A 24,526-nucleotide genomic window follows, 5' to 3' on the forward strand; every position below is an offset into this window, starting at 1 on the left:
AGACTGGGCTGTGTGTGTTTGGTGTGTGTGTGTTACATCGCAGTCTGTTACGCTCCAGATGGAGGCGAGGTGGTTGGAGACCGATGAGCATTGAGGGTGGTGCACCTGTATCACTAACTAACGTTACCTCCAGGTCCAGACAAACAGGTTGTAGGAGTTTCTGCCCGTCGGTCAGGCACCAGCATTGTGCCGATGACACTCACTTAGAACTGAGTCATCACAAACAGAATGTGTATTCAATTCAAAGATTAACAAAAGGGATGTTCCAAGTGTAATTGAAAGGAATTCCACTCCTAAACTTGGCAAAAAAAGAAACGTCCCTTTTTCAGGACCCTGTCTTTCAAAGATAATTCATAAAAATCCAAATAACTTTACAGATCTTCATTGTGAAGGGTTTAAACACTCTTTCCCATACTTGTTCAATGAACCATAAACAATTAACGACCGATCCACAGATGCATGTTCATTAAGACACTAACAGCTTACAGATGGTAGGCAATTAAGGTCACAGTTATGAAAACTTAGGACACTAAAGAGGGCTTTCTACTGACTCTGAAAAACACCAAAAGAAAGATGCCCAGGGTCCATGCACATCTGCATGAACGTGCCTTAGGCATGCTGCAAGGAGGCATGAGGACTGCAGATGTGGCCAGGGCAATAAATTGCAATGTCCGTACTGTGAGACGCCTAAGACAGCGCTACAGGGAGACAGGACAGGCAGCTGATCGTCCTCGCAGTGGCAGACCACATGTAACAACACCTGCACAGGATCAGTACATCTGAACATCACACCTGCGGGACAGGTACAGGATGGCAACAACAACTGCCCGAGTTACACCAGGAACGCACAATCCCTCCATCAGTGCTCAGACTGTACGCAATAGGCTGAGAGAGGCTGGACTGAGGGCTTGTTGTAAGGCAGGTCCTCACCAGACATCACCGGCAACAACGTTGCCTATGGGCACAAACCCACCGTCGCTGGACCAGACAGGACTGGCAAAAAGTGCTCTTCACTGATGACGAGTCGTGGCCAGATTCGCGTTTATCGTCGAAGGACTGAGCGTTGCACGGTGGCCTGTACTCTGGGGCGGGATTGATTTGGCGGTGGAGGGTCCGTCTTGGTCTGGGGCGGTGTGTCACAGCATCATCGGACTGAGCTTGTTGTCATTGCAGGCAATCTCAACGTTGTGCATTACAGGGAAGATATCCTCCTCCCTCATGTGGTACCCTTCCTGCAGGCTCATCCTGACATGACCCTCCAGCATAACAATGCCACCAGCCATACTATTCGTTCTGTGTGTGATTTCCTGCAAGACAGTAATGTAAGTGTTTTGCCTTGGCCAGCGAAGAGCCCGGATCTCAATCCCATTGAGCATGTCTGGGACCTGTTGGATCGGAGGGTGAGGGCTAGGGCCATTTCCCCCAGAAATGTCCGTGAACTTGCAGGTGCCTTGGTGGAAGAGTGGGGTAACATCTCACAGCAATAACTGGCAAATCTGGTGCAGTCCATGAGGAGGAGATGCACTGCAGTACTTAATTCATATTTTCGAGTTGCCTGTTATTGTCCCCAGCACAAGATGCACGTGTGTAATGATCATGCTATTTAATCAGCTTCTTGATATGCCACACCTTTCAGATGGATGGATTATCTTGGCAAAGGAGAAATGCTCACTAACATGGATGTAAACAAATGTGTGCACAATTTGATGGCAATAAGCTCTTTGTGCATATAGAACATTTCTGGGATATTTTATTTCATCTCAAGAAACATGGGACCAACACTTTACATGTTGCGTTTTATATTAGTGTATAATTGGGGTGCTTGTGTGTGTTATATGATATCCCCTGGCTGTCTGGGGTCGAGAAACAATTGCAACATTGTATATCCCACCACACAGAATATCCCACCACACTACCAACTGAACAGACAAATATATGTTCAGCCTATAGATGTATGTTCTGTGGAGGTTTCTGTACCATATTGTGTGCACAACCCCCCCCCCCCCCCCCCCGTCAAAGAAAACGCACAAAACTATTTAAACAACAGGGATCTTGAATGTCTCTAGTCTGGGTACCAGTATGTTTAGCTAACATTCCACTCCTTGCCACCCCATATCATTGCCAAAGAGACTGGCCTTTCGGCAATCTCAACATTCAACATGCAGCTGGATTTACGACAGAGTTGGTTGTTGGAAATAACATTTTCCATGTGGAGCCTCAAGTAGAACTAGAATCATGAAGTCAGAAAGAAACATTTAGCTGTTAGCAGGTTGTTGTATTTTGAGGCTTAAAATCAAAGCAGAGTGGTTTCTTGATTTGGAATTGCAGTATGTATTTAGTTTGAGGATTTAGACATGAGCCAGCAACTTTTGACAGACTGGTTTCTTCTGGGAAAACAAACTGTTGCTTAGCAACCGGATACCAACATGTTCTGTGGAGAGAGAAAAAAGTGATAGACTCAATATTTGGATAATCGTTGTGTTTGGAGGATAGCTGTGAGGCTTATCGAATCAGGATCGTCTCCTCTGTTCTCCGCAAGCTCATTATGCTAATGTTCATATTTGAAGATGGCAGAAAGGCTAGTCCCTGGCAATGATAAGGAGTGGAATGTTAGCTAAAGAGACTGGTACTCGGGCTAGAATGTCTCTGCTGTAACCAAGAAGCTTGATCTAGACATCTAGCTGCTTAGCTAGCAACTTAAGAAACCAAATGCAAAGCTGGAGTCCTGAGCTGATATAATTTATTTGTCACATCTTAGACTTCAAAATTACACTCTTTTAAACAGTATTGAAAATCATGCGGTCTGTATTTAAAAATACCCCGTTATACGGTATAAACGGTATATCGCCCAAGCCTACCCCCAGTACGACAGGCCCCCCCCACCATCAAATTACACACAAGGGCAGATTACTTAAAAATATTGGGCTGGCAGAACATGCAGCAGAGGGGTTCGTTTGATGTAGCTCACAGTGGGTCTGAGAACTGCCCATATGGCCAACCTGCTCCAGCCTCTGCTTACTTTAGATTACAGAATGCAGTTTCAACCCAGGCTCTTGTCTCTCTCGTGTGTGTGTGTGTGTGTGTGTGTGTGTGTGTGTGTGTGTGTGTGTGTGTGTGTGTGTGTGTGTGTGTGTGTGTGTGTGTGTGTGCCCACTGTATGTATGCTTTTTAATTTTGTTCCAAATAATTCAGATCGTTTCATCTTGGCTTTCATGGATTTTCATGTGTAGGTACAACCAGACTGTAGTAAACCGTATAGATAATTTCAGTGGTTTTGCATTTTACACAAATAGTAGTCTGAGAGGATTTTGAACACTTGCCTCAGCACACAACGCTACATCAAGGGGATATAGCCTGGCAGCCTATTTTTTTATTTTTTAAAGCTGCATTTTTCTTTGACGGCAAGGCGACTGACTGTCAAAAGGATTTTTTTGTGGCGGCAGCATGTGACAACTCCATTCTCTATGGACTGTAGTTCCATGCGGAGGCTTAAAGCTCTTATTGAATGAAGATCATTTTTAGCTCCGTTGATGTCACAAGGAAATTATGTTTATTCGTTCTAAGAATAACTCCTTGAGAATATGATGCTCCAGTTGGATGATGAGCAGAGCTACAGTGTCAGTTTTTTACGTGTCAATCTATTCTTTCTGCTGTTCTTTCCTGTGTGGTTCACATTTTACAGATGTGTAGCACTTGACCTCCTAAAAATATGTAATTTTATGAAGGCTCTATTTCAAAGATTTGAAATGCTGCCTCCACACTCCCGTTTAACCAAAACACTGTTTAAAACCTTAACTGAAATCTCCAACTGCTAATGTACCCGTGTGAACAGAGGCACTGTCAGATGGATTCCTGATTTTTATTTTATAAATAACATTAGACATTCTAACTCTATGAGTAGCCCCTAGGTGCTCATGAAGGGAATGCTATGCAATCAGTATGCGCTATTAGGCTAGTGGACTTCATCTCTCTCTCCTCCCTCTGTGTGTCCAGGTGTAGCCCATTGCCTGGAGATCACGTCCCAGGGGCCCACGTCCATAGAGAAGGCCAGCAGTGAGAGCGTCAAGCTGGACTGCCAGTTCTCTCTGGCACCCGAGGACTCTGGCCCTCTGGACATCGAATGGAGCCTGCTGGCCTCTGACAACCAGAAAGAGGATAAAGTGGTGAGTGTGTGTTTTTATGTGGTCCCTCCAAGTGGTTTGTATGTGGGGGGGGGTTCATCCCTGAAAAAGTTTTGGGGTTATTCCTGCTCTGGTATGTCAGCAGTCATGTTCTGTCAGAACTAGTCAATGTTATCCATTGTTACAACAGAAGTGTTATGCCAGTCTTAGTGTTCTGTCAGAAGCAGCAACCTGAACTGGTTAACCAGAGGCAAAGATAGAGCAATGCTTAAAGGTCTGTCTGCTTTGATACAGTACCTGCCATTTGAGAAGTAAAAGGAGAAGTCAGGTTTTTTCCCCTTTTGTTAAGCAGTTCTCTTTCACACAACCCCCAAACATGACTAAAAATAGGTTAATGTTTTACTTGTTCCATCTTTTTAAAGCTCTATAAAATATCCCACGTGGGTTTGAGTGTGTGTGTATGGCATGGAGCTCTTTCAGTGTGTGTGCAAGCGTGCACTGTCCACACCCATTAGCGTGTGAAAAGGAGTGTGGGTGCGTTAGTTAGCTCTCGTAACCTCAACCACCTGCTCTCTGCATGGTACCTCTATTGAGTGGAATGCCACCTCCCAGCCATGCTGTGGGAACCCAGCAGCTCCCTGTGTACAGGCCATGTCATCTCTCTATAGCTTGGAGGTGTGGGATGCACCAAGCTGCTGAGGATAGATCCACATAGCCCATGCACTGCCAGAGGGCATAGAGCTAGAAGCCTAGAGATGGATACAGTCTCTCCTGTACTTCTCCATTCCCTCCTCTACTAGTGATGCCTCTGCATCTCTCTTTCAAATCAAATTGTGTTTGTCATATGTGCCGAACAACCTTACAGTGAAATGCTTATTAGCCACAATGCAGTTTTAAGAAAATGTCTTTAAAAAAAAGTAAGAGCTAAGAATAAGAAATAATTAAAGAGCAGCTCTAAATAACAATAGGGGGTCTATGTTTATTTTACCTTTTTTATTTCACCTTTATTTAACCAGGTAGGCCAGTTGAGAACAAGTTCTCATTTACAACTGCGACCTGGCCAAGATAAAGCAAAGCAATTCGACAAAAACAACAACACAGAGTTACATATAAACAAACGTACAGTCAATAACGCAATCGAAAATATAAATTGAAAAATCTATGTACAGTGTGTGCAAATGTAGGGAGGTAGGCAATAAATAGGCCATAGAGGCAAAATAATTACAATTTAGCATTAGTACTGGAGTGATAGATGTGCAAGTAGAGATACTGGGGTGCAAAGAGGGTAAGTAATAATATGGGGATGAGGTAGTTGGGTGTGCTATTTACAGATTGGCTGTGTACAGGTACAGTGATAGGTAAGCTGCTCTGACAGCTGATGCTTAAAGTTAGAGAGGGAGATATGTCTCCAGCTTCAGAGATTTTTGCAATTCGTTCCAGTCATTGGCAGCAGAGAACTGGAAGGAAAGGCGGCCAAAGGAAGTGTTGCCTTTGGGGATGACCAGTGCGATATACCTGCTACGGGTGGGTGTTGCTATGGTGACCAGTGAGCTGAGATAAGGTGGGGCTTTACCTGGCAAAGACTTATAGATGACCTGGAGCCAGTGGGTTTGGCGACTGATATGTATTGAGGGCCAGCCAACGAGAGCATACAGGTCGCAGTGGTGAGTACTATATGGGGCTTTGGTGACAAAACGGATGGCACTGTGATAGACTACATCCAATTTGCTGAGTAGAGTGTTGGAGGCTATTTTGTAAATGACATCGCCACAGTCAAGGATCGGTAGGATAGTCAGTTTTACAAGGGTATGTTTGGCAGCATGAGTGAAGTAGGCTTTGTTGCGAAATAGGAAGCCAATTCTAGATTTAATTTTGGATTGGATATGCTTGATGTGAGTCTGGAAGGAGAGTTTACAGTCTAACCAGACACCTAGGTATTTGTAGCTGTCCACATATTCTAGATCCGAACCGTCCAGAGTAGTGATGCTAGTCGGGCGAGTGGGTGCGGGCAGCAATCAGTTGAAGAGCATGCACTTAGTTTTACTAGCATTTGGTAAAAGCAGTTGGAGGCCACGGAAGGAGTGTTGTATGGCGTTGAAGCTTGTTTGGAGGTTTGTTAGCACAGTCTCCAAAGAAGGCCAGATTTTTTCAGAATGGTGTCATCTGCGTAGAGGTGGATCAGAGAATCACCAGCAGCAAGAGCGACATCATTGATATATACAGAGAAAAGAGTCGGCCCGAGAATTTAACCCTGTGACACCCCCGTAGAGACTAGAGGTCGACCGATTAATCGGAATGGCCAATTAATTAGGGCCGATTTCAAGTTTTCATAACAATCGGTAATGTGCATTTTTGGACATTGATTGTGGCCGATTACATTGCACTCCACGAAGAGACTGCGTGGCAGGCTGACTACCTGTTACGCGAGTGCAGCAAGAATCCATGGTAAGTTGCTAGCTAGCATTAAACTTATCTTATAAAAAACAATCAATCTTAACATAATCACTAGTTAAATACACAAGGTTGATGATATTACTAGTTTATCTAGCTTGTTCTGCGTTGCATATAATCGATGCGGTGCCTGTTAATTTCTCATTGAATCACAGCCTACTTCGCCAAACGGGTGATGATTTAACAAGCGCATTCGCGAAAAAAGCACTGTCGTTGCACCAATGTGTACCTAAACATAAACATCAATGCCTTTCTTTAAAATCAATACACAAGTATATATTTTTAAACCTGCATATTTAGTTAATATTGCCTGCTAACATGAATTTCTTTTAACTAGGGAAATTGTGTCACCTCTTGCGTTCCGTGCAAGCAGAGTCAGGGTATTTGCAGCAGTTTGGGCCGCCTGGCTCATTGCGAACTATGTGAAGACCATTTCTTCCTAACAAAGACCATAATTAATTTGCCAGAATTTTACATAATTATGACATAACATTGAAGGTTGTGCAATTTAACAGCAATATTTAGACTTACTGATGCCACCCGTTAGGTGTAGCCACTCGGATAGCAGCTAGCTAGCTGCGATGATCTGGAGTAAAGCGGGGTACAGGGGTTACCGGTACAGAGTCAATGTGCGGGGGCACCATGGACAACCATGTGTAGTTAACCTCTTTGGGCTGGAGGGCAGTATTGAGTAGCTTGGATGAATAAGGTGCCCAGAGTAAACTGCCTGCTACTCAGGCCCAGAAGCTAAGATATGCATATTATTAGAGTTGGATAGAAAACACTCGGAAGTTTCTAAAACGGTTTGAATGATGTCTGTGAGTATAACAGAACTCATATGGCAGGCAAAAACCTGAGAAAAAATCCAACCAGGAAGAGGGAAATCTGAGGTTTGTAGATTTTAAAGTAATTGCCTATCCAAGATACAGTGTAAATTTGGTCCGATTGCACTTCCTAAGGCTTCCACTAGATGTTAACAGTCTTTAGAACCTTATTTCAGGCTTCTACTGTGAAGGGGGAGCGAATAAGAGCTGTTTGACGAAGCTCATGGCATTCTGCCAGACCCCTAAGTCACGCGTGCGGCCGTGAGAGCGAGCTGCGTTCCCTTTCATTTCTAAAGACAAAGGGATTGTCCGGTTGTAATATTATTGAAGATTTATGATAAAAACATCCTAAAGATTGATTCTATATATCGTTTAACATGTTTCTACGAACTGTAATGGAACTGTTTTCACTTTTCGTCTGGACTAAGATTTGTGAATTAAACGTGCGAATAAAAAGGAGGTATTTGGACATAAATGATGGACTTTATCGAACAAAACAGAACTGGGATTCCTGGGAGTGCATTCCGATAAAGATCATCAAAGGTAAGTTAATATTTATAATGCTATTTCTGACTTCTGTTCTGGGTATCTGTATGGCTTATTTTTGTGGCTGAGCGCTGTACTCAGATTATTCCATGGTGTGCTTTCGCTGTAAAGCTTTTTTGAAATCTGACACAGCGGTTGCATTAACGAGAAGTTTATCTTTAATTCCATGCATAACACTTGTATTTTTATCAACATTTATGATGAGTATTTCTGTAAATTGATGTGGCTCTCTGCAAAATCACCGGATGATTTGGAAGCAAAACATTACTGAACATAACGCGCCAATGTAAACTGAGATTTTTTTATATAAAAATGAACTTTATCGAACAAAACATACAGGTATTGTGTAACATGAAGTCCTATGAGTGCCATCTCATGAAGATCATCAAAGATTAGTCTATTTTATCTATTTTTCTGTTTTTTGTGACTCTTCTCTTTGGCTGGAAAAATGGCTGTGTTTTTTATGACTAGGCACTGACCTAATATAATCGCATGATATGTTTTCGTTGTAAGCCTTTTTGAAATCGGACACTGTGGTGGGATTAACAAGAAGTTTATCTTTAAAATGGTGTATAATACTTGTATGTTTGAGGAATTTTAATTATGAGATTTCTGTTGTTTAAATTTGGTGCCCAGCACTTTCACTGGCTGTTGTCAAATCGATCTTGTTAACCTGTTGGGGATGGGGGCGCTGTTTAGACTATTTATGCTAATGTGGCTAATTTTTTAAACGGCTTCCCACAAAATCCTTGATCGTACAATATGCATATTATTATTATTATTGGATAGAAAACAGTCTATAGTTTCTATAGGAGTTGAAATTTTGTCTCTAAGTGGAACAGAGCCCATTCTACAGCAATTTCCCTGACATGGAGTCAGATTTGAGAAACGTTGGCCACTTTTCTGAAGTCATTTAAAAGGGCTCTGTCGTTGCTATGACTATACGGACACTTCTTACGTCTTCCCCTGGATGCCTTTACGTGATGACGATTCCAACGGGCTCAATTGCTCGTTCACAGGCCCTACAAATGAAAAAAACCTTTAGCTAGCAAGTCTTTTCTTGCTGCGTAACGCGCGTGGAAGACACCGACCCTCTCCTGTTCCAAGCGTTAGTTTAGCCTGTTATATTTCTCCGGTCATCTTTTCACTCGTTATAGGAGTTACAAACATCACAAAGTAGTTAATTTAAAGCGTTTTATAGCAATTTATATCCGTTTAGTGCGATTTTGGGACATTTATTTTTGCAACGATGTGAAAAGTTGGGCACGCTTTTCAGTTCATCCCGAACGTAGTTGACATTTCCACATGGCAAGAGGACAGCTTTCCACCAAAAGACGATTTCTCCCAAGAAAGGATCCTTTGCCCAAGATACTGATGGAAGAACAGCTCAAGGTAGGACATTTTTATTATGATAAATCGTGTTTCTGTCGAAACATTTTAGTGGCTTAGGACGCCATGTTTTTTGACGTAGCTTCGCTTGGCGCAAACTGTATTGAAAAGTAAGGATAAATTAAAAAATGTAATAACGCAATTGTATTAAGAATTAAATTGTCTATCAATCCCTGTCCACCCTATATTTTTTAGTCACGTTTATGAGTATTTATGTATAAGAGTAGATCACTGTCTAAGTGGCGCAAGGACGTTTTCTTTACCAGCTTGTCTACATTTCACATTGTCTAACCATGATTTTGGTGGCTAAATATAAACATTTTCGATCAAACTGTATATGCATGTTGTAATGTGATGTTACAGGAGTGTCATCGGAAGAATTCTGAGAAGGTTAGTGAAAAAATTAATATCTTTTGGCGATGTTGACTTTTATCGCTCACTTTGGCTAGAATCAATGCTGGGCTGCTAATTGCTATGTGCTAAGCTAATATAACGATTTATTGTGTTTTCGCTGTAAGACACTTAGAAAATCTGAAATATTGTCTGTATTCACAGGATCTGTGTCTTTCGATTCGTGTATGCTGTGTATTTTTACGAAATGTTTGATGATTAGTAGTTAGGTAAACACGTTGCTCATTGTAATTATTCTAGTCCATTTGTGATGGTGGGTGCAATTGTAAACTATGCCATATACCTGAAATATGCACTTTTTTCTAACAAAACCTATCCCATACCATAAATATGTTATCAGACTGTCATCTAATGAGTTTTTTTGTTGGTTAGGGGCTATAAATATCTTAGTTTAGCCGAATTGGTGATGGCTACTGGTGTTGGTGGACAAATAAAAGATGGTGGATTATGCTAATGTGTTTTTAGGTAATAGATGTACATCTTTACATATTGTGTCTTCCCTGTAAAACATTTTAAAAATCGGAAATGTTGACTGGATTCATAAGATCTGTGTCTTTCATTAGCTGTATTAGACTTTAATGTGTGAAAGTTAAATATTTTAAAAATATATTTTTTTTGAATTTCGCGGCACTGGTTTTTCAGTGGGGGGGGGGGGGGGGGGGGGGGGGGTGCCGCTAGCGCCACGCTGATCCTAGACAGGTTAACGGGATTTCAGCCGTAAGAAGTTAACTTGTGATTATGTTAATATTTATTGTTTTTTACAAGATAAGTTTAATGCTAGCAAGCAACTTACCTTGGCTCTTTGCTGCACTTGCGTAACAGGTGGTCAGCCTGCCACGCAGTCTCCTCGTGGATTGCAATGTAATCGGCCATATTCGGCATCCAAAAATGCTGATTACCAATTGTTATGAAAACTTGAAATCGACCCTATCTAATCGGCCGACCTCTAGTCTAGGGTTTCTGGGATAACGGTGTTGATGTGAGCCATGACCGGCCTTACAAAGCCTTTCATGACTACAGACGTGAGTGCTACGGGTCGGTCGTCATTTAGACAGGTTACCTTAGTGTTCTTGGGCACAGGGACTATGGCGGTCTGCTTGAAACATGTTGGTATTACAGACTCAGACAGGGAGAGGTTGAAAATGTCAGTGAAGACACTTGCCAGTTGGTCAGCGCATGCTTGGAGTACACATCCTTGTAATCCATCAGGCCCAGCGGCCTAACTCACATCGGCTGCGGAGAGTGTGATCACACAGTCGTCCCGGAACAGCTGATGCTCTCAGGCATGTTTCAGTGTTACTTGCCTCGAAGCAAGCATAGAAGTTATCTAGCTCGTCTGGTAGGCTGGGCAGCTCTCGGCTGTCCTTCCCCTTGTAGTCTGTAATAGTTTGCAAGTCCTTGCCACATCCGACGAGCGTTGGAGCCGGTGTAGTACAATTCGATCTTAGTCCTGTATTGATGCTTTGCCTGTTTGATGTTTCGTCGGAGGGCATAGTGGGATTTCTTATAAGCTTCCGGGTTAGAGTCCCGCTCCTTGAAAGCGGCAGCTCTACCCTTTAGCTCAGTGCGAATGTTGACTGTAATCCATGGTTTCTGGTTGGGGTATGTACGTACAGTTACTATGGGGATGACATCCTCGACGCACTCTCTCTCGTTGTCCCCCAGGACCTCAGTTTTTGGCCAGGGCTAGAAGTGGGTCAGTAGGAGCCCTTCCTTAGCTGTTCCTCACCCCATTCCTCTCTCCCTCCATCCCTGCCTCCCACTTCAGTCCACCCAGCCCAGCCAAGGCTCCAGCCCCTGCCCTGCTCGCTCCTCTCCCTCTATTGTCTATGCTAAACTGGGGAGCAGTGCCTCAAGAGACCCCTGTTTTTGTTTTTGACCTACTTCATTGATTTAGAATGGGAACCACCAATAATTAATATGTGGGGGTGGAAGTGGCAGATTTAAATTGGAAAAAAAACATATTATAATAGAGCCATCATTGTTATCCCATGTTTGGCGTGCTCATGTGGATATACATGTAACTGTAGAATCCTGTGTGGGTGATTTTCTCATTGTGGTCGCCCTCCCCCTCTCAGCTGTAGACATCATGTTGTAGTCTCCCTCCTCTCTAGCTAGGCTACATTCAACTGTAGACATCATGTTGTAGTCTCCCTCCTCTCTAGCTAGGCTACATTCAACTGTAGACATCATGTTGTGGTCTCCCTCCTCTCTAGCTAGGCTACATTAAAACTGTAGACATCATGTTGTAGTCTCCCTCCTCTCTAGCTAGGCTACATTCAACTTTAGACATCATGTTGTAGTCTCCCTCCTCTCTAGCTAGGCTACATTCAGCTGTAGACATCACGTTGTAGTCTCCCTCCTCTCTAGCTAGGCTACATTCAGCTGTAGACATCACGTTGTAGTCTCCCTCCTCTCTAGCTAGGCTACATTCAGCTGTAGACATCATGTTGTAGTCTCCCTCCTCTCTAGCTAGGCTACATTCAGCTGTAGACATCATGTTGTAGTCTCCCTCCTCTCTAGCTAGGCTACATTCAACTGTAGACATCATGTTGTAGTCTCCCTCCTCTCTAGCTAGGCTACATTCAGCTGTAGACATCACGTTGTAGTCTCCCTCCTCTCTAGCTAGGCTACATTCAGCTGTAGACATCACGTTGTAGTCTCCCTCCTCTCTAGATAGGCTACATTCAGCTGTAGACATCATGTTGTAGTCTCCCTCCTCTCTAGCTAGGCTACATTCAACTGTAGACATCATGTTGTAGTCTCCCTCCTCTCTAGCTAGGCTACATTCAACTGTAGACATCATGTTGTAGTCTCCCTCCTCTCTAGCTAGGCTACATTCAACTGTAGACATCATGTTGTAGTCTCCCTCCTCTCTAGCTAGGCTACATTCAACTTTAGACATCATGTTGTAGTCTCCCTCCTCTCTAGCTAGGCTACATTCAGCTGTAGACATCATGTTGTAGTCTCCCTCCTCTCTAGTTAGGCTACATTCAGCTGTAGACATCATGTTGTAGTCTCCCTCCTCTCTAGCTAGGCTACATTCAGCTGTAGACATCACGTTGTAGTCTCCCTCCTCTCTAGCTAGGCTACATTCAGCTGTAGACATCATGTTGTGGTCTCCCTCCTCTCTAGCTAGGCTACATTCAGCTGTAGACATCATGTTGTGGTCTCCCTCCTCTCTAGCTAGGCTACATTCAGCTGTAGACATCATGTTGTAGTCTCCCTCCTCTCTAGTTAGGCTACATTCAGCTGTAGACATCATGTTGTAGTCTCCCTCCTCTCTAGCTAGGCTACATTCAGCTGTAGACATCACGTTGTAGTCTCCCTCCTCTCTAGTTAGGCTACATTCAGCTGTAGACATCATGTTGTAGTCTCCCTCCTCTCTAGCTAGGCTACATTCAGCTGTAGACATCACGTTGTAGTCTCCCTCCTCTCTAGCTAGGCTACATTCAGCTGTAGACATCATGTTGTGGTCTCCCTTCTCTCTAGCTAGGCTACATTCAACTGTAGACATCATGTTGTAGTCTCCCTCCTCTCTAGCTAGGCTACATTCAACTGTAGACATCATGTTGTAGTCTCCCTCCTCTCTAGCTAGGCTACATTCAACTGTAGACATCACGTTGTAGTCTCCCTCCTCTCTAGCTAGGCTACATTCAACTGTAGACATCATGTTGTAGTCTCCCTCCTCTCTAGCTAGGCTACATTCAGCTGTAGACATCATGTTGTAGTCTCCCTCCTCTCTAGCTAGGCTACATTCAGCTGTAGACATCATGTTGTAGTCTCCCTCCTCTCTAGCTAGGCTACATTCAACTGTAGACATCATGTTGTAGTCTCCCTCCTCTCTAGCTAGGCTACATTCAACTGTAGGCATCATGTTGTGGTCTCCCTCCTCTCTAGCTAGGCTACATTCAGCTGTAGACATCATGTTGTAGTCTCCCTCCTCTCTAGCTAGGCTACATTCAACTGTATACATCATGTTGTAGTCTCCCTCCTCTCTAGCTAGGCTACATTCAGCTGTAGACATCATGTTGTGGTCTCCCTTCTCTCTAGCTAGGCTACATTCAACTGTAGACATCACGTTGTAGTCTCCCTCCTCTCTAGCTAGGCTACATTCAGCTGTAGACATCATGTTGTGGTCTCCCTCCACCCTAGCTAGGCTACATTCAACTGTAGACATCACGTTGTAGTCTCCCTCCTCTCTAGCTAGGCTACATTCAACTGTAGACATCATGTTGTGGTCTCCCTCCTCTAGCTAGGCTACATTCAACTGTAGACATCATGTTGTAGTCTCCCTCCTCTTTAGCTAGGCTACATTCAACTGTAGACATCACTTTGTGGTCTCCCTCCTCTCTAGCTAGGCTACATTCAGCTGTAGACATCATGTTGTAGTCTCCCTCCTCTCTAGCTAGGCTACATTCAACTGTAGACATCATGTTGTGGTCTCCCGCCACAATCTCACCAGACCATTCCTTCATTCACAACGACCAAGTTTCTATCTTCCTCTGAATGGATAGATATTAATTGACCAATCAGAACGGCACTCGGTGCATACACACACAGCCTCCTTGTGCCCGGATGGGGTGATGTCATGTGTATTATTAGCAATTAGTGGCCTGTTAATAAGTCCACTGGCTGCAGGGCTGGCTTAGTGTGTGTGACCATGCCCAGTAGGATTAGTGCTGGTAGACCAGGGCTACGCTGGACTACTGGTCGTGCAGTACTGAACTACTCTTCTAGGAGAGGAGATGGAGGAGAGGGAGAAAGGAGATGAGGATGGGATAGCTGATGGAGTAGAGGGAGTGGTTGAGATGGTGATGTGGGAGAGGAGTGTGAAAAGGAAGACTGGAGAAGAGGGAAGGAGGAGGGTGGCACTTAACTGTTCCCCAGAGAGCTCTAGAAGTTCATAACTGATATGGAGTTCTCGGTGAGAGGGCTTAGGATGACCCGACCATATAGAGGGTTATACTCACTGTTAACCTAGTAATACTATAAGAACAACTGACAGTATCAGGACAGACAGACCTCTAATAACATCCGTCCTCATTAGATGTTTCCTCAACGGACCGCCCCCTATGACAAATTACTATTAGTCTCTTTACTGCACAGTCAAACTGACATTTTTGTGTTCATGAAGTAGCAAAAAACAATGCACCGCTTACATCAGATTCTCTATTTAGAGGTTTGGGAATCGTGGTCTGTTGGTATAGCATTGTCCTACAGGCTTTATGGAGCCAGTGAAGCAGAGCTAATGCACTGCTTACATGCCTACTGAAATAGTTCATTAGCATTTGGCTTTCATCACGGGAATACACTACGGATAGGCTGGAAGCAGGGTGACTACAATCATGATAAAAATTCATGAATGGTAGTTGCCTATAGTGCTTTAGTCTTGAGAGTAGTTGGGAGAATAGAACACTATATAGCTGCTTCAAATTCCTGGTGTGCTGATAAAAACGTTGTGCCCTTGAAAGCACTAGAGCTTTGTTTACTAAAGAAAGTCCAAGTGGAGTGGTTCAGGTTTAACCTTGAGAATACATCTGGAGTGGAGGTACTTTTCTGAAACTGACTATAGAGGCATGGCTATGTCAGGAGAAAAGCCTGTCTTTACCAAAGACCCAACAACATCGTTGCCGGAGTAAGACCGACAGGGAAATTGAATGTACTCAGGTGACGCCACTTTCTGTTTGCCTCAAATTAGCCCCTCCCCTCACACATGATGATGACATCGTCTTTAAATGGCCCCATGTAAATAACCTAACATTTCTCTTATTCCTGCTGCTGCTACAGCTGTTGCAAGTATAATAGAGGTATTTTCACTTCTGCACTTTTTACTATTTTCTTTAATAGTTCATTACTATGTAAGGTGACTAAGTGTCCATTACAAGTGCAAAATAAAGTTGTCCACAGAGACTTTGTCTGACCTCACCATATGGATACTGTAATGGTGGTCAACCTGTTCTGAATCAGCACTCGGGAATGAAAGTGTCCTTGTTTTCAACTTCAGTTGTTTGGTTTTCCCTAATGTCTGCCCTTTGATTTCCAGCATGTAGGCCCTCTTGGAGTTTTTATAGAATTTGTTTTATTGAGCCACATTCTTACATGCAGTTAGGACTGGAGTGGGCAAAAAAAAAATCTAACTTATGGGCAATTCACATTATCTTGATTTTAACATTTTCTCAAAATACGTTTTGTTGTGCAATTTAAGGTCAAACTGCATTTCAAACAGTCAGGAATAATCTAATGAATTTAGGGGTTGTGAAATTATACCTAGGCTCAATAGAAGCCTTCTACAACCATAAGACCCACTAACAATTTAGTTATTTTATCAAAATAGTTGAACCTGCTTTTTTCCAATAATCACTGATCTGGCTTTCAAGTCTATCTATGAAAATACCCTTTTTGTTACAAATTTAACCAGCGCCATGCATAATGCACATCCGCTAATAATGGCTAACCTCTTGTAGCAGGCATTAAAGAAAAGTAACACAGGTCTCATAAACAATCTCTTAAGCACAAGTCCACATGCTGGTGAGTAGCCCGCTAATCTTTATATTTCAAGTCTAGCCAACTTGGATTTATTTGCTTGCTAACAAGGTAGAACAGTTGAACTGTTATGAATACACCCTCGTTTCAGTTCAATTATATAAAAAATGATCACAGATTTCTGTTTAAAAAAATCTTTAAATGCACTATGCATTATGGGAGTTGAATGCTGTAACACTGAATAAAACAATTAATCAAAGTCCCATGATGGTAGTGACTGTCCATTACTGCTCATCACTTATTGACCATAAATTATTGACATTACTTTAATAAAAGTATTTTATTTGACCTTTATTCCAAGTTTTTTTTGTAGTTTTTAGTAGTTTTTCAAAGTAAATAAGGGATACTTTTATGAATACCAACTATCAATCAGGTATCAGGTATTTTCAGGCTTGCGAAGCAACTGCTTTCTATCCTCCTCGATTGCGGATTCTATTCTCTCAGTCTCCCTGTCTGCTCCGCACAGACCCGGACAAGTTTATGTGGGTGCGCAATGGGTTATGGTCAATGTAGTTAATTACCACATTTTATGCGCTGAACTATGTAGAATATTGGCCTGTCGGAAACTACAACTCCCACTACATCGCACTGTTACGGCTTCATCTGATTTATCTTGACAGAAAATGTACATCGAGGTCACAGGAAAAACTGAACAAAATGAAATTCAAATAATTTAACCAATGTCAGAAAATCATTCAGCACTAATAGTGAGAAGTGCAATGTCATTTTGTTCCGACATTTGATTTATTAAAATAAGATACCTAGACTAGCTTTTAAGAGTCAATTAAAATAAAATGGCAAGCATAAATGTATTTTAACACACTAATCTTCAGGGGGATTTTTCCCCATAGAGGGTGTTTTGCAGATAGTGGGGCAAAACACTTCTGTTTTTACTGAAAAACCACAACAAAATATTCTGCCCACTTATTTCTCTTAAAATTAGTTTGCCTAAGGATAGCCAGTATTCACATATCTAAATTTTACCAAACTTAGCTTTTATCTGTCCATAAATAGACCATTTCCTCAGTTACCCTACTCTCGTTTTAGTAGGGTAGTTTTGGTTGGGTCATTTTGGTAAGGTCGTTTTGGTTGGGTCGTTTTTAGTAGGGTAGTTTTGGTTGGGTCGTTTTGGTAAGGTCGTTTTAGTAGGGTAGTTTTGGTTGGGTCATTTTGGTAAGGTCGTTTTGGTAAGGTCGTTTTGGTAAGGTCGTTTTAGTGGGGTCGTTTTGGTTGGGTCGTTTTGGTAAGGTCGTTTTAGTAGGGTCGTTTTGGTAAGGTCGTTTTAGTAGGGTAGTTTTGGTTGGGTCGTTTTGGTAAGGTCGTTTTAGTAGGGTCGTTTTGGTTGGGTCGTTTTGGTAAGGTCGTTTTAGTAGGGTAGTTTTGGTTGGGTCGTTTTGGTAAGGCAGTTTTGGTTGGGTCGTTTTTAGTAGGGTAGTTTTGGTTGGGTCGTTTTGGTAAGGTCGTTTTGGTAAGGTTGTTTTGGTAAGGTTGTTTTGGTAAGGTCGTTTTGGTAAGGTCGTTTTAGTAGGGTCGTTTTGGTAAGGTCGTTTTAGTAGGGTAGTTTTGGTTGGGTCGTTTTGGTAAGGTCGTTTTAGTAGGGTAGTTTTGGTTGGGTTGTTTTGGTAAGGTCGTTTTAGTAGGGTAGTTTTGGTTGGGTCGTTTTGGTAAGGTCGTTTTAGTAGGGTAGTTTTGGTTGGGTTGTTTTGGTAAGGTCGTTTTAGTAGGGTAGTTTTGGTTGGGTCGTTTTGGTAAGGCAGTTTTAGTGGGGTCGTTTTAGTAGGGTCGTTTTGGTTGGGTCGTTTTGGTAAGGCCGTTTTAGTGGGGTCGTTTTGGTAAGGTCGTTTTAGTAGGGTAGTTTTGGTAAGGTCGTTTTAGTAGGGTAGTTTTGGTAAGGTCGTTTTAGTAGGGTCTGCTCTGTTGGGAGATGAGACATAAAAACGGTATCGTTAGAAAGGTTAAGTTCTCGTCTAGTACAGTAAAATAAGGTCTCTAAGAGTTTCGGTGTCCATATGACCCATTTTTATTTTATTTTTTATTCTATTGGGCCAAACCTCAAATGCAGAAGGAGAGTTGGAACTGCTTGTCAAAGAGGAAGAAGTGATCTTTCGTCTTTGTTGTGAGCGGTAGGGTGAGAGGCTTGGTGTCTGTGTGATTGGCAAGGTGCATAGTGCACACAGTGCAGAAGGAGCGAAGGGGAAGAGACCAAAAAGACAGCACTCATAAAAACAAAATTGTATTTTCTTGCGATAGTCATTTGGAACATTGTACGAAAACATTACATTCTAATGAATCTAATCAATGCAATATATTGCCCAGCCCTACATGCAGTTTGTACGTGTGTGTGTGTCAGTGTGTCAGTGTGAGACTGAGTGCTTTGTTGCCTGTCTCTACCTCAGTGCCTCGGGCAATTTAATTTCCTCCCCTCCACCTTTCATCTTGTTTTTACTGCCGATGCTCTGATCCCAGTGTTAGTTTGAGGTCTCCGTGTCTCTCCTTAGATCCAGGTGTTATGCATTACAGGTTTAGTGGCTAATACAGTATGTTCAAGATGTATTCTAGCTACACTGCCTTGGCTTGGCAGTCATGGGCTCTACACAAGGATCCCCAGCCGAGCTGCTAGACAACTCGCAGTCCGCCGTCCATCTGGTTCTCTGTTTTTCTCTTCTTTCGCTGCCTCCCAGCCCACTGCCCTCTGTTCTGTTAGTCTATCTTTTTCTTCTCCTCTCCAGCCTGGGTTGTCAGTACGTGTGTATGATGAGGATCACGGCACACACCATGAGCTCCTGTCTCTGACCATCTCCATGGAAAATGGAGAATGATGTGCCTGTTGTCTGCCTGCAGTGTGAGAGAATTACAATTGGAATCCTTTCATTTTTAGTTTGGCCCTCCCTCCCAATCCTTGTTTTCTCTGCCTCTGTGCTTCTCCTGTGCGGCTAGTTGTCCGTTGGCTCCACCTTGACTCCATCTTCTGGCTTCTCCTCGTCGCTGTGTGTCGGAGGGAAGGGGGAGAGACAGAAGGGGGGGTAGGGGAGGTGCAGGAAGGTAGCGCTGGGGGCTGTTGCTGAGCCCAGGGCATAGCTCTCTCTCGGTCTGTGTTGACACAGCAGGTGTTGATTTGACTCCACAGAAGGGCTTTGTTTGTTCCATGCCATACCACAGCTCAGCAGCATGGAAATGAAAGGGCAAAAACAAGCCAGAGCCAGGCACTGCAGGTCGTTAGGGAGATAAGAATGTTACAAACTGACTCACTCTCCCTCAGTATCGGTTGTTTTAGTGAACAAAGACAGGGCCTGTTTGCACTCTCTCAATAACAGCTTGGATTATTTCTCCAGGCTTGATTTTTTGAAAGTTGTAACTCTTGTGCATGTAGCTGCCTCACTAATTATCTTTCTCTTCCTTGATTTATTTCTCTCCTCCCTCCTTCCCATGTCTCTCCTCCCTCCTTCCCATGTCTCTCCTCCCTCCTTCCCATGTCTCTCCTCCCTCCTTCCCATGTCTCTCCTCCCTCCTTCCCATGTCTCTCCTCCCTCCTTCCCATGTCTCTCCCCTCCCTCCTTCCCATGTCTCTCCCCTCCCTCCTTCCCATGTCTCTCCCCTCCCTCCTTCCCATGTCTCTCCCCTCCCTCCTTCCCATGTCTCTCCCTCCCTCCTTCCCATGTCTCTCCCTCCCTCCTTCCCATGTCTCTCCCTCCCTCCTTCCCATGTCTCGCCCCCCCCTCCCTCCTTCCCATGTCTCGCCCCCCCCCCCCTCCTTCCCATGTCTCGCCCCCCCCTCCTTCCCATGTCTCGCCCCCCTCCCTCCTTCCCATGTCTCGCCCCCCCCTCCTTCCCATGTCTCTCCCTCCCTCCTTCAGGTGATCCTGTACTCTGGGGACAGGGCCTATGAGGACTACTACCCTGCAGTGAAGGGGCGAGCCCACTTCAACTCAGCTGACCCTAAGAATGGTGACGCCTCCATCAACTTGACAGGTCTGAAGTCTAGCGACACTGGGACCTACCAGTGCAAGGTGAAGAAGGCCCCGGGCATCCGCAGCAGGAAGATGCTGCTGACCGTCATGGGTGAGTGAGACACCACGGGTGACATTTTAAATCTTAAATAGCCACTACTTTATCTATCTATTGGAGTAAAAACTCCAAACACGATGCCCTTTTAAAGGGTACATGTGGCTGACTAGATAAGTGTTCAATGTAATGCCCCCCTCTAGAATGGTGTGGCGCAGTAGAGGCTGGTGGGGGGATCTATAGGAGGACTGGCTAATTGTAATGACTGGAATGGAATTAATGGAACGGTATCAAATATATGGAAACCATGTTTGACTCCGTTCCATCAATTCCATTCTAGCCATTACACTGAGCCTGTCCTCATATAGCTCCTCCCACCAACCTCGCCTGGTGTGGTGGTATGTTTAACCTTCCTTGTGGGGTTATAGATTGCAGTCCCATTCAATCCATAGACTGATAGGAAGAGCTATGTCCCTATTATCAGATGACATCAAAACGCCCAATAGCCTACTAATTGCCAATTTAATATAGCTAATTGACAATAGTCTTGTGAAATGTGCAGTGCGTACATGGCTGATTTGTCATCACTATGGTGTGAGATAAGCAGAACATTCATAGTGATGATTATACTAATCCAGCTGCTATATACTCACACAATTCCCTGTGCAAACAGACTTGCGGTGTGTGGCTTGCCTGACGACTCAAAGTGAATGCTTCCACTGCTCTGTTTGATATCTACACTACATGACCAAAAGTATGTTCCAATTCATTCCAAAGGTGTTCAATGGGGTTGAGGTCAGGGCTCTGTGCAGGCCAGTCAAGTTCTTCCACACCAATCTCGACAAACCATTTTTGTATGGATCTAGCTTTGTGCACGTTGGCATTGTCATGCTGAAACAGAAAAGGGCCACAAAGTTGGAAGCAAAGAATCGTCTAGAATGTCATTGTATGCTGTAGCGTTAAGATTTCCTTTCACGAACTAAGGGGCCTAGTCCGAACCATGAAAAACAGCCCCAGACCATTATTCCTCCTCCACCAAACTTTACAGTTGGCACTATGCATTCGGCTAGGTAGTTTTCTCCTGGCATCCGCCAAACCCAGATTTGTCCGTCGGACTGCCAGATGGTGAAGCGTGATTCGTCACTCCAGAGAACGCGTTTCCACTGCTCCAGAGTCCAATGGTGGTGAGCTTTACACCTCTCCGGCTGACGCTTGGCATTGCGCATGGTGATCTTAGGCTTGTGTGAGGCTGCTCGACCATGGAAACCCATTTCATAAAGCTCCTGACAAACACTTCTTGTGCTGACGTTGCTTCCACAGGCAGTTTGGAACTCGGTAGATTTTTACGCTCTGTGCTTCAGCACTCGGTGGTCTCAGTCTGTGAGTTTGTGTGGCCTACCACTGAGCCGTAGTTGCTTCTAGACGTTTCCACTTCACTATAACAGTAGTCTTGCCACACAAACTCACACAAAATGCCCTGGTCAACTTAGCTCTAGCAGGGCGGAAATTTGACAAACTGACTTGTTGGAAAAGTGGTATCCTATGACGGTACCATATTGAAAGTCACTGAGCTCTTCAGTAAGGCCCTTCTACTGGTAATGTTTGTCTATGGAGATTGCATGGCTGTGTGTTTGATTTTTACACCTGTCAGCAATGGATGTGGCTGAAATAGACTATAAATGGACTATGCATTATGTGGGTTGAATTCTGTAACACTGAATAAAACAATCAAAGTCCCATGATGGTAGTGACTGCCCATTTCTGCTTATCACTTATTAACCATCATTTATTCACATTAATTTAATGAAATCTTTCATTTGTTTTATGACTTTTATCATTCCAAGTCTTCATCTCTATAGAGCTGCTGCCTATGCGGTCTGACAAAATCACAATTTTAGTAGTTCTTCAAATTAAATAAGACATACTTTTATAAATACCAACTATCAATCACTTAGGTCATGTATTTTCAGGTAGAGCTACCTCACGCGTTCTTCTCTCATTTCTCTGTGTCTGCCTCACAGCGACCAGACAAATAGGCGCGCAATGGATTATGGTCATTGTAGTTAATTACCACGTTCTTTGCGCTAAACTATGTTGAATATTGTCCTGTTAGAAACTACAACCCTCTACTACATCGCACTGTTTGGGCTTGATCTGATGTGTCTCTAGAGAAACTGTGCATTGAGCTCACAGAAGGGGAAAAAACTAACTAAATGTAATTAAAATAATTGAACCAACGTCGGTCCATTAAAAATAACAGAAATGTTAGATAAACAAACATACACACAGAGGCATCTTCCCTGAGTGCAGGTAACGTTGTGAGCTGTGTGTTGTCTCCGCGAGTTTAAAGATGGACAGTGACATTAACAGGAGGAGAGAGCACCTGCAGTCAGTACAGCACACCGGACAGGCACATCGGCAACCCTCACTACCATTCACCATCTCTGCCTAGACTTCACATCAACCCTCACTACCATTCACCATCTCTGCCTAGACTTCACATCAACCCTCACTACCATTCACCATCTCTGCCTAGACTTCACATCAACCCTCACTACCATTCACCGTCTCTGCCTAGACTTCACATCAACCCTCACTACCATTCACCATCTCTGCCTAGACTTCACATCAACCCTCACTACCATTCACCATCTCTGCCTAGACTTCACATCAACACTCACTACCATTCACCATCTCTGCCTAGACTTCACATCAACCCTCACTACCATTCACCATCTCTGCCTAGACTTCACATCAACCCTCACTACCATTCACCATCTCTGCCTAGACTTCACATCAACCCTCACTACCATTCACCATCTCTGCCTAGACTTCACATCAACCCTCACTACCATTCACTTTCACTCTGTCACCTTGGCCTCTGTACCAACCAACGTATCACCATTCTTTAACAGCCAATCACTTTCTGTCAAGTTCCCTGATCTGAATCCCAAACAACCAATCAGCACTGCCTAGACCTCACCACAGCCTTTAACAGCCAATCTTTCTCAGTCTCCCTGGCCTCTCCAAACTGATCCCTCATGGTCTTTATAGCCACGTCTCTGTGGTCTACCGCAATGTATCACGCTCACTTTCTCCATTAATACTCTACTGTATCCTATCTGTACCTCAATGTAGCCCAGTACAGCAATAAATCATCTTATCCTTAGCCCTTCATATTACACCACATCCATATAGTCCACCACAACCAATCACTGTCTCCCTCTAGTCTCTACAGTATCTCTCTAAAGACCATTCTCTTTCTTCTTCCTTTGACCTCATCTCTCGCTCATATCACACATAAAAATCTGCTCTGATGAAGCTTCTACCCGTTTCCAATAGGAACATCTACATGATGAGCTATATGTAGCCCTTGATATGTTAAGCTGACTTTGAGCTTTTAATGTGAATTCAAAATGTCATTGTTGTATTACATTGTGAGACACACACACAGTGCATGTGGACAGCCGACCGCCAAGTCAGGAGAGCGAGCAGCCTTGGCCCCTGTCATCCCTCCAACCGTCCATCAGTACTCGTTTAATTTCTCTCTGTTCTCTCATTCATCCCCTCCCTCGTTGTGTCCGTCCTGACCCCTGCCTATTAGATTAGATGGGCTGGGCGCTGCACTATGTGCTGTAGTGTACCACAGGGCTGTCTGGTGTTAATCCACATGGTTCTGTCCTCCCCTCTCGCCGGGCTTTGTTGTTACAGCGCCCATTACCAAACCATGTCAGTGCTCCAGCACAACGCTCAGACACACAGAGAGAGAGAAAGAGAGACACACACACAGTCGCACATACACACATGACTACACACACAGCGCCAATCAGGCTTCCTAAATGCCCCTCCACCTCCCATCCCTAGCATAGTACCCCCTACCCCACCGCTCCAGCAGACAGACAGACAGTTGGTCTGTTCATCTTTGCCTTGCACTGGATCTGGCCTGCTTTCAATTTGGAGCTTTGTTTGCTTTTGAATTCTCGTCTCCTGTCAACAGACTGAAACTATGTCTGGCTTCCACAGATGCCCTACCCCCACCGTTTGTGTGTGTGTCACGCTCTGATCGTAATTATCTTGAGTGACAGCACCTGTAATGACAGCAGCTGTATCACTGACCCTGATTACTGCTCTCATTACGCTGATGACTGCTGCTATGAGACACACACAGCGTGGCAACCTGCCCAGAGGGGTGTGCAATAGACAATCAGGAATGGTTTGTGTAGCTTCAAGCTAATT

The 24,526-nt window shown here is 43.8% G+C and overlaps 1 protein-coding gene across 1 annotated transcript in view; it reads left to right on the forward strand.

Annotated features, from left to right (window-relative positions):
* Window positions 1–24,526, forward strand: part of LOC129868291 (coxsackievirus and adenovirus receptor homolog) — a 97,502-nt gene that overhangs the window by 67,261 nt on the left and 5,715 nt on the right. Inside the window, exons 2-3 of the mRNA XM_055942129.1 lie at window positions 3,994–4,163; window positions 20,143–20,347. Coding sequence (XP_055798104.1) covers window positions 3,994–4,163; window positions 20,143–20,347 — 375 coding nt within the window. The remainder of the gene's footprint in view (window positions 1–3,993; window positions 4,164–20,142; window positions 20,348–24,526) is intronic.

Source organism: Salvelinus fontinalis, chromosome 13, assembly GCF_029448725.1.
Source record: "Salvelinus fontinalis isolate EN_2023a chromosome 13, ASM2944872v1, whole genome shotgun sequence".
Lineage (NCBI taxonomy): Eukaryota > Metazoa > Chordata > Actinopteri > Salmoniformes > Salmonidae > Salvelinus > Salvelinus fontinalis.